Below are 10,111 nucleotides of genomic sequence, written 5' to 3'. Positions count from 1 at the left end.
ATCAGATTCTGTTCACACTGAGTGTTGAGTAAAAAATGATGATGATGAGGATGATGACGAAGATGTCCCTGTGGCTCCTGCTGCTTGGCCTCGCTGTGACGTCTGCTGCTGCCGCCGGACCAGGTAGGAACTGACACACACCTGTTTCAGCTTCTGAATCGACCACACTTATGTTCAGATGCTACCTCCACATCTGGCCCAACTCTGGCTCAACTTTTGGCCGATACCAGAGAATAGAGCAGCTGTCCAGATGTGGAAGTATATGGGCCGGACTCGGGCCCAGGACCCAGGGAAATGTTAGGCCAGAAGTTTCTTGGTTTCCATAAAGTTATGATGTCACATGACACACTCACACACCTGCTCTGTGTCTCTGCAGGCAGCTGCGTGGCTCGCTGCGGGGAGGTTTTCGCCAGAGGTCAGCAGTGCACCTGTGACTTCAGGTGTCTGCAGTATAATGAGTGCTGCCCAGACTTTGAGACGACCTGCACCACTGGTAAGATCACAAGATCACAGCTCACATCATTGATTATTTATTTGGACTTGTTGAGAGCAACACTGTTGACACTGTTCTGTTCTCAGCTCAGTCCTGTCTGGGTCGCTGCGGCGAGCCGTTCAGACGTGGTCAGCTGTGCGAGTGTGACCCCCAGTGCATCCACCACAACACCTGTTGCCCTGACTACCAGCTACACTGCGGTAAGAACCGACAGCCACGGCCGCGACAGAGCCCCGCTGTAACTTAGCAACACATCTGGGTTTCACATGTAAAATCTCAAAGGTTTCACATGTGGTTTTGGAATAATTCACACATTTCACGTGAGATTTTAACATGTTTTCATGTTTAATTTCACATGTGCAGAGATCACGTGTTCAGACGTGTTTTTGTACATGTGAAATTCATGTGGTTTCTCTCCACACATATAGTGGAGACTAGAGACACTCAGTGAAGCTCGAACAGACCTGGAAAAGCATATATAAACATATATATTTGTAACGTGTATGTTGTTTTAATAAACTTTATATAAACATTATATAGGCCTCATTCTTACTTAGAAAACATATGGTCGCGACATGTTGTGAGCATGTTTTCTATGTAAAAATCCAGCACATATTCAGTGCATATTTTTAATATATGTACATATTCCACCTTGTCTCTGTCCACAGATGCCGGTGTGTCGGCCTCACACCCCGACGCTCTGCTGCCTCTGAGAGCTGCTGCTGCTGCAGCTGCTCCTGCTGCTCCTGCAGGTCAGAGTTCATCCACAACAACCAACCAGCAGCACCGCTTCCCTTTCTCTGCTCGCTCACCTGCACTACAGTTTGTGATCGCTGTCCCAGACCTGTTGCTTTTCTCTGAATACAGTAACCACAAATAAAATCTGACTCCTTGGTCAAAGCTACCAGTGCAACCCTGTGCTCCTGTCTGAACGTCACACTGACGTTGGATAACAGGTGTGTTCTCTCAGTCTTCATAAAAGTGATACCTGTGTCCTCCTCTTCCTCAGGTAATCAAAAATCAAAGAGCAAGAAGAAGGCCAACAGTGAGAGCGAGGAGAAGCTCACAGGTAGATGAAGTTCTGATGAAAATGAGTTTGATATTTTGTATAAATAAAAATGTGAAAGTGGGAACTGCATTACCCAACATGCAGCTTTATTTAGCTCCATTAGCTCCAGTGTTGAAATGGAAGGAGTTTGACATGTTGGGAAATCCACTCATTCTCTCTCTTGATGAAGAAGATTGTCACCTTCTCATTCAAAAACTAAAAAGTTTATCTCTTTTCTCTTATTAGCCGCTCCGGTCGTCTCCAAGTCCAGACCCAGCACCCTGCAGGACGTGGCCTCGGTGGTGGACGCAGGCTCTGAGGGACCAGGAGCAGGTAGCAGAAGAGGTCCTGTGGATTTGCATATCCAATTTTGACCCACTTCAGTCTGTTAAGTGTTAAATAACTGCATTGAAAAGAACATCTGGCTTTGTTTGTGAATGGCCTCTCACTTCCTGCAGGTGTCGGTCTGCTGCCGCTGTCCATCCCCGGGTCTCCACACGCCCCGGCACCTGCAGATACTCTGCCCAGCTACGGTGCTCCATCTCAGGGCGCCGGGGCTCCAGTGAGCCCCTATGGTCGTGGAGCTGTTGGCGTTGGAGTGAACGGCCAGCTGGTGCTGTCACCTGAGGGAGGGACTCCATACGGGTCAAGTCAAGGTTATTTAATCAGATTACTTCAGTTTGAATACAACATTTGTGCAATGAATATTTTATTTGATTAATTCTGAATATTTTGCAGCTGTTTTGAAGGTTTTTGATTCTAAAAACAAACTCACTGCGAATTCTCTCCTGGATAAGTTTAAAAACAAAAACAAAATGTTTGCCTTTACAGTTCCAACAGGTGCCAGGTTACAGACGCAGCAGGACATAGCCCAAGCCTTGGGGCTCTCCCCTGATGGACCAGAGGCCGGTGGGACAAGTTTCAAGTGTTGTGCATTGATCCGATCTTTTCTTGGCAGATTCAGATGGTCTGTAACTAATTCTGTGTGTGTGTATGTGTGTGTGTGTGTGTGTGTGTTTGTGTGTGTGTGTGTGTGTGTAGGAATATTTATTGACGTGGGATTATGCAGTGATTCTCCCATCAATGGACTGACAGCTTTCAGCAATGGGACCATCCTGATATTTAAAGGTGAGAATACGTGTGTAAACGCTTTCAGTTCCCTGTGTGTTGGTGTGTGTACCTGATGTTTTTGTCTGTAATCTGAGATATAGAAATGTGATGCAGTAAGTTGTGTTGTGTTGTTACTGCAAATGTAAGGATGTGTGTGGTGCAGGAATGAATAGAGATTGTATATGTGATGTGTATATACATACGAACATATATATTTAGTGTGATCTGTGTTAATGTTGTGTGTGTGTGTGTGTGTGTGTGCAGGTGAGCTGTTCTGGTCAGTGGACCCTGTCAGTCATGAAGCCGGTCTTCCTCAGAGCATCACAGACACTCTGGGCGTCTCGTCTCCCATCGACACCGTCTTCACCCGCTGGAGCTGCAACACCAACGCAAACACAAACCCAAACACCTACATCATCAAGGTACAAATATTACTACACACATTAATACTACATCCACTACTGCAACTACACCCTCTGTGCTGCTGCTGATAGTCAAGCTACTGCTAATGATCATTTCTGCAATTAACTGATTCATTTTTTTGTTCCACTAAATATCAGAAAATAGTTAAAAACGGTCACGGTGACAGCTGCAAAGGAGGTTTTCCTCTGCTTGTAGCGTGTAATAGTTATAATGAATGTCAGGTTAATATATATATATATATAAAAAAAATGTTCAGCAGTAATTAAACAGTTTTATCGCAGTAACAGCAAATCCCTGTTTTAGTCTAAGATTAACTGAGAAAGACTTTTCTATCATGACGAAGGTCAGACAGCAGGATAGGAACCAGGATCTCAGACCAGAGATGTTTTACTTACTCACATAGAGGTCATTTATCTTCCTCCTCCTCCTCCTCCTCCTCCTCCCCCCCTGCAGGGAGACCAGTTCTGGAGTCTGGATGGGAACATGGTTGTGGAACCAGGTTATCCGAAGCCTCTGGCCTCTGAATTCCCCGGTCTGACAGGAACCATCAGAGCCGCTCTGGTTGTCCCAGCAACCAAGAACCGGCCGGAGACTGTCCACTTCTTTAAGGACGGTGAGGAGGACAGACGGACACAGAGACAGACAGACAGGCAGAAAGAGAGACAGAGAGACAGACAGAAAGAGAGACAGACAGACAGACAGGGACAGGACATGTCATTATGCGTCTCTTGCTTAAAGAGACATTAAAGCAGGTCAGGATGTCTGAGAGCATGAGACATAAAAGAGACAAAATAGACGAGTAGATAAAGGAAGAGGTGAAGACTTCCACCTCAGCACGACTGACCACAGCTGTCCTGTGTGTCCCCCCCCCCCATAGGAGACGTCATGCAGAGCTTCACCTACCCACCATGCACCACAAAACCCAGGAGCTCCTTGAAGAGACGCTTGACTCGTCAGGCTGGTTAGTAGCTCTCCAACTTGTTTATCTATTATATTTTATTCTAAAACTTCCTCATGACGCTATTTTTGTTATTTTTTAAATGATTTTTAATTTTTTATATTTAATTGAAGGTCTCCTAGGTGGAGAGATCAACATCAAAGTGTCTCTGAAGGGATTCCCCAGCCCCGTCACATCTGCCCTGACCATGCCCAACCCCCAGAAGAGCGACAGATTCTTCCACTACCTCTTCTCCGGACGTAAGAACCTCCCACAATGCACTGCGTTCACTCTCATTAGGATTTATTTATGAATTAAAGGGGGCCCCAGGAAGAGTAGCCATTGTTATAACACAATGGCTAATGGGGATCTAACTACATAAATAAATAAATAAATAAATAATGAATTTTTAATTATAGCCGTGAACATTTTCGTCTACAGTTTCAGCCTGTTACCATGGTAACAATCAATGACTCCTGCGCTGACCAGTAGCACCCAACAACAACAACAAAAACAGGAAAACATTGTTATGCTTTTAGAAGATTAGAAGATAGAACATTTTTATTTTGTATTGTTTCACTCTTTGTTGAATTTTCAAAGTAAAACTTCCTTGTAACCGTTGAGATCTTCCAGGTGACGAACATTTACTGCTGCGGTAAACGGAGCTGTTCCTCAGTCGGCCATTTTTTTTATTTTGAAAAAGGTCAAGAACTGACCTGCTTTGTGCAGCAGATGAATTTAGACTAAGAGCCAGTCTGTCTTTGTGAAACCGGCCCCTGGCTCTCAGTGTCACATCATATTGTTTCCTGACGTGCACATCTTTTGTCATGAGTGTGTTTAAAGCAGCTAAAGTGTCTCTCTCCTCTGTGCAGCGCTCTTCTTCAGAGTCCAGATTGTAAGTGGGTTGCCGGCGATGGCCAAACCTGACCCCTCTGCCCCCCTGGCCCCTCTGGCCCCGCTGCCCATCCTCGGCCCCGCCGCAGCCAACTTTGCCAACATGGCCCCCCACAGTGTTAACCGCGCCGCCCCGGCCAACTCCATCAAAGTCTGGCTGGGCTGTCCCTAAAAAAACATCCCGAGGAGGAGGCGACGCTGTTCCGGTGTTTTCTGCTTCTAGTCTCTAATCCATCTTTAATGGTGCGGCTCCTTCTGGCACCAAGACCTCAATAATATGTGGTAACTTAGTGAGGTCTCGTCTTCCAGGTCTGTGGACAGAATGACTGGAGCTGTGATCGATCATTCTTTTCATTACCGATTTTCTCTGTCAAATATTCCCATCACAGTGTCTCAAAGTTCAGTCTAGAAATGATTCAACTTTATTATTAAAACATGTTTATTAACAGCAACACATGAAGAAACTAACATTACAAAACCAGGGCTGCTCTCATGAGAAGCAGTTAGAAAACAACTAAAACCTCACTGACCTATCAGAGAAATGACACACACACACACACACACACACACACACACACTCACACACACACACACACACACACACACACACACACACACACAACACACACACACACAGCTGTCATCTCTCTCCTTGTACTTGTGTTATTAATGATTTCGATTGGACAAGATTTACTGATACATCGAATGTCTCAAAATTCAATTAATTGATTAATCAAGCGTCTTTTCATTTCCTGGTTGGATGAGATGACTGAGGCGCTACGCTGACATCATCATTAGGCGATGCCCCCTCTGCCCAGGCCCCCCCCTCTTCCTCCTCGAGTGAAGGTTCCTGAGGACAGACAGATAAACGAGACGATCAGTTTAATCCCACAGTTACTAATGATGTTATTGCTATAATGTTTGTAATGCTGCTTTCTGCTTTACTGTACTTTAATAAACAACTTCATCATACTGAGCGAGTGAGAGTCTGTTCTGTAAGGTGTGATGATGATGATGATGATGATGAAGAGGAGGCTGTGCTAAGTTATCAGGCTCTGAGAGTCCAGAGCTCCAGGAGCGTTCGAGTTCGTTACCTCTGCGGCTGAACAACATCCTGGCCTCCACCCTCCCTCCTCTGGACCCTCTGCCCGACAGGTTGCTGATCAGGGTTTGGCTGTTGGCTGTGCGCCGCTGAGTGACACTGCTGGTGTCTAAGAACAAAGACAGAGAGGAGAGATGAGACTGGATATCAAACTCTGGCAGCGTGAACTGTAGGTAAGAACATGGTGAAAGAATCTCATCTGACAGCAGCAGGAAGTGTCATCTCCACACAGAAACCTGAAAGGATTCACCTGGTTGTGCTGATCTCTGGGTTCATTTGTGGGCTGAGAAAATAAGTAACTTAAATATGTTTGAACTGAATAAGTATTTGAATTTTCATTTTGTTAGCTGTTAGCGTGTCCGCTCTAACCCGTTACCATGGGCACCGAAATGAAAACCAAGACGCTCCGCAACCGCAACACATCCAGTGTGTTCCTGGCCTCACCGGTTTCCATTGGTGCGTTGGCGCTCCTGGTTGTCATGACGACAGTTGTTGGAGTAAGTGTCAACGACAGCCTCGATTACAGAGACCTGGATGACAGAGTCTGCACAGACGATCCAGCTGTTATCGTTTTAATCTACGGACAGGAAACGGGTTAATTACCAGGGTCTTGGCTGGTAGACGGCAGCGATGCATCGTCACTCTGTCCGGTTGACTCCATGTCCGTCTGGCTCTCCAAAGAAGACTCGATACCAGGCCTGAAGAAAACACACACAGGGAAGATTAGAAATTCATTCTGATTTCAAATGGTACAAAATATTTTACGAGTAATCAGCCTGACCAAGAGGAGAGGGGACGTGCAAATCATTCACTTTTTCAGTGACGTGAAAACTCTTTGTCTCGTCTTTTCTCCTCCGATATTAAAACCGGAGATTTAGTCGTGCAATAGATTCCCTGGTGTCAGTGCCACTCACTCACCCGTCTCCTTCCTGCTCCACAAACACCTCATCTCCATCGTCTGCAGCAGCCGGCATCCCGGTGGAAGCAGTTACCATGGGAACGGACTGGGATGCCATGTTGTCACCGCCGTCTGAGGGCAGAGACTCAGTGAAGACGGTCACTGACGGAGACCGAGAGTCAGGGAACACAACGGAGGATTTATAGTTAAACTGATGCACTAATGTGGAGTGTGTGTGTGTCTTACCTGGTGCAGCCACCTGTAAAGGTGTGGTGGGGACACTCCTCCCTCCTCCATCTTCATCATGAGCAGCCAGGAACAGAGGAGACTCGTACATCCCCAAACCTACGACACAGCAATTTAGTTAAGTTCAACAGACAGGATTTGTGTGTGTGTGTGTGTTGTGTGTGTGTGTGTGTGTGTGTGTGTGTGTGTGTGTTACCTCCTTGAGAGGCCAGCTGTCCCAGGTCAGAGTGTGAGGCTGAACTCGGAGGCAGCAGGTCTTCTGGAGGTCCAAATCTAAACCTGGTGGACAGACCTGCGACCTGAGGTGAACTGAGGAGACACAGGAAGTGACATGAAGTTATTATCATACAGGGTAAATAATGTCTCTTCCACTCCTGTTAGGCTGAAAACACCAGAAATACGTATAAAACTGTTAAATTTCCGATCTGTTCTGTTCCGGTCAAACTGAGACCTGGTTGATTTTTTCTCTCTTGGTGTGAATCGTTTGTGCAGGTGTGAAAACAGGAATCGCTCTCAGGTGTGGACCAAATCAAAGTGATTGAGCGTTTGAAGGAGGTGGTCTCAGTCCGCTCCCAAACAAACTCTGGAGCGGTTCGAGCACGAGCACGTGAACTCGCACGTTTGAGCTCGACGGTTCCCGCAACCTTCGTCCTGTGTTTACTTTCCTGCTCCCGACAATCTGACCAATCAGAGGAGGGAACGTTCCTCACCCGGTTTGATGCAGTTTTGGTTCACTTGAGTTTCTGTGTGTGTGTGTGTGTGTCTTACTGTATAGCCTCAGCGAAACCATCAGTGCGGTGTGGGACCACCAAAGTGGGAGTACTGGGAACCATCCTGTCGTCATCGTCAAAGAAATGTTGCTGCAACACAAACGCAGAAACCTTCACCCCGTGTTCTTGACTCACACACGACTCTTCAGATCAGCAACGCAACACACACGAACTCAGATTAACACCTTAAGGCGAATGTAAGACAATCTCTGAACAAGCTCCTAGTCTCTTACCGTGCTGCCTATCCCGGGGGTCAGCTGAAGCCCTCGTCCTACTGACGGCCGGCGCAGCTGAGAGGACGGTCTCTGAAGAACAAACACAAGTAATCGCCTTCAGGTTTTCAAGTCTTATTATTGTATGTATGGTATTATTGCACCGTTTAAAAACAATGCTATGGGATCAATATGTGACGCCATGTGACGTGTGTTTCCAGGTGTGTCAGTCTGAACGGAGATTAACTGTGAGATCAGTGTGTGTGTGTGTGTGTGTGTGTGTTTACCTGTGTGTGTGGGGGTCCCAGCTCTGGGGCTGGAGGTTGGATATAGAGCCTAGGTGGGAGAGAGTGTGTGGGTCTACGGGGGTGGGTCAGGCGGGGTGTGAGGGAGGAGGAGGAGGGAACAGAGGAGGAAGAGGTTGGGGGGAGGTGTACAGGCTCTCTGGTGAGGTCAGACTCTGACGTGGCGCTGCTGCTGCCTTCACCTGGAAGAGAAGAGTGACACAGATGAGTGAACACATGTCGACACGGGCAGCTGTTATATGAACGAACAAACGGCGAGCGGCGCTCACTGCTGTGCGGCGGCTCAGAGGGACGCTGGGAGTCGGAGGACGCCCCGCACATGGTCTCCTCAGTGTTGCTGGCTTCTGACGGATCCTCCTCCTCTCCTTCCTCCTCGGCCTCTCCGCTCCTCTCGTTGCTGTCCTCTCCTCCTCTCATCTCGCCGTCGCCAGCGTCGTCCTCGTCTTCGTCGTCATCCTCTTCCTCCTTATCCTGAGGCGGACACAGAGAGCCAGGTTTATTTACTCCACACAAAACATCACAGCTGAAAACTTTTTGGGCAAGTTAATAAACAGAGAAAAACACCTCCTCTACTTCTTCCTCCTCCTCTTCCTCTTCTTCCTCCTCCTCTTCCTCTTCCTCCTCTCCTTCATCCTCCTGCTTCTCCTCCCCCTCTTTGCTCTCCCGGCTCTCGCTGTCCGTGTCGATCACAATGACGTCCCGGACTATGGAAGAGCCCTGAGAGGACATCTGATAGGAGGGGACAGACTGGGACACGCCCTCTTCCTCGATGTCGTCTTCGTCTTCAGCTAAAACGGGGAAACCCTCCTCTGGAAGCTCCTAAAGCCCAAATATAAAACTATTACTTCATCACTGTCGATCATCATCAGTCGTATAAATATATATATTTATAAATTACCACATGACAACGTTTACTTCCTGACCCTCTCCCGTGACGCTTTCATCGGTTGCTAACCTGACTGTCGTCGGGTGAATCCTGTTGTTCGCCCTCATTCCCCAGCTCTCCTTCCATCTCCTCATCACCTTCCATCTGAAACACACCGAGTGACACAGCTGGAATTAAACAGGTTGTAATGGACTAAATAAACACGACAAACAGACTCAAAGCAAATTAACAACAGGACGGCTTGGTGTGCAGCAGCTTCTTCAGTCTTCCTTCCTCAGGTAACACACAGTCTGACCCCAAAGGTCTGAGACCACATTTAATATCTCTAATAATTTCATACAAACCTTGAAAGAATCAGAAAGTTTGAGGTACAGAAACATTTAAAAACACAGGAAGTAAAATGAAGAAGAAATATTTAAGATTCTGCACCATTAATGCATCAGGAAGATTTCCTTGAGTTGAATCCTGCATCACTGAAGCGGGAGGTTTTATCTACTAATCAGAGGCTTGTTCAAGTAACTCAACTTGCTGCAGATTTTCACCCGTTATAAATCAGGCTGTGCCTCAAGTTTCCAGCTGATCACCGACTCAAAGTGTCAGAAGTCAAGTTGGTACCTGCAGCTGTATTGATGGTTTCAGTCGTAGTTTTTTAGTGGTCGGTGGTGTGTGGGAACTCTCCGGTCTGCTCTCCTCTTCCTCTTCCTCCTCCTCCTCTTCTCTGCCTCGCTTTGTACCTGCTTTAGTCACATCACACACACACAGAAGATAAAACACACTTTAAGTGTTT

At 46.9% G+C, this 10,111-nt stretch overlaps 2 protein-coding genes across 7 annotated transcripts in view; one reads left to right on the top strand and one right to left on the bottom strand.

Moving 5' to 3' along the window:
* prg4a (proteoglycan 4a) lies at positions 1-5,527 on the top strand. The gene is made up of 14 exons (XM_056391175.1): positions 1-123; positions 377-493; positions 580-693; positions 1,162-1,245; positions 1,503-1,562; positions 1,788-1,886; positions 2,000-2,197; positions 2,373-2,450; positions 2,583-2,669; positions 2,916-3,073; positions 3,528-3,687; positions 3,952-4,035; positions 4,146-4,271; positions 4,884-5,527. Exons 1-14 carry the CDS (start codon positions 36-38, stop codon positions 5,075-5,077), a joined length of 1,647 nt encoding a protein of 548 aa, XP_056247150.1. The 5' UTR covers positions 1-35; the 3' UTR covers positions 5,078-5,527.
* The window catches only part of LOC130179055 (nucleoprotein TPR-like), a 22,822-nt gene continuing 18,020 nt past the window's right edge, over positions 5,310-10,111 (bottom strand). For 3 of the 6 annotated variants that reach the window (XM_056391772.1, XM_056391771.1, XM_056391775.1), the window contains exons 43-55: positions 9,940-10,061; positions 9,394-9,468; positions 9,003-9,257; positions 8,708-8,909; positions 8,421-8,620; positions 8,155-8,226; positions 7,920-8,011; positions 7,348-7,460; positions 7,152-7,250; positions 6,926-7,067; positions 6,611-6,705; positions 6,000-6,116; positions 5,310-5,755 (exon numbers count right to left, since the gene is read on the bottom strand). In XM_056391772.1, coding sequence (XP_056247747.1) covers positions 5,700-5,755; positions 6,000-6,116; positions 6,611-6,705; positions 6,926-7,067; positions 7,152-7,250; positions 7,348-7,460; positions 7,920-8,011; positions 8,155-8,226; positions 8,421-8,620; positions 8,708-8,909; positions 9,003-9,257; positions 9,394-9,468; positions 9,940-10,061 — 1,640 coding nt within the window. In that variant the 3' untranslated portion in view covers positions 5,310-5,699. The remainder of the gene's footprint in view (positions 5,756-5,999; positions 6,117-6,610; positions 6,706-6,925; positions 7,068-7,151; positions 7,251-7,347; positions 7,461-7,919; positions 8,012-8,154; positions 8,227-8,420; positions 8,621-8,707; positions 8,910-9,002; positions 9,258-9,393; positions 9,469-9,939; positions 10,062-10,111) is intronic. The other 3 variants (XM_056391774.1, XM_056391773.1, XM_056391776.1) reach the window with 2 other exon arrangements.

The sequence above is a fragment of the Seriola aureovittata genome, chromosome 12 (genome assembly GCF_021018895.1).
Source record: "Seriola aureovittata isolate HTS-2021-v1 ecotype China chromosome 12, ASM2101889v1, whole genome shotgun sequence".
Taxonomy (NCBI): domain Eukaryota; kingdom Metazoa; phylum Chordata; class Actinopteri; order Carangiformes; family Carangidae; genus Seriola; species Seriola aureovittata.
The sequence above is the reverse complement of the archived record's forward strand: the minus strand, read 5'-3'. Positions and strand labels throughout refer to the sequence as shown.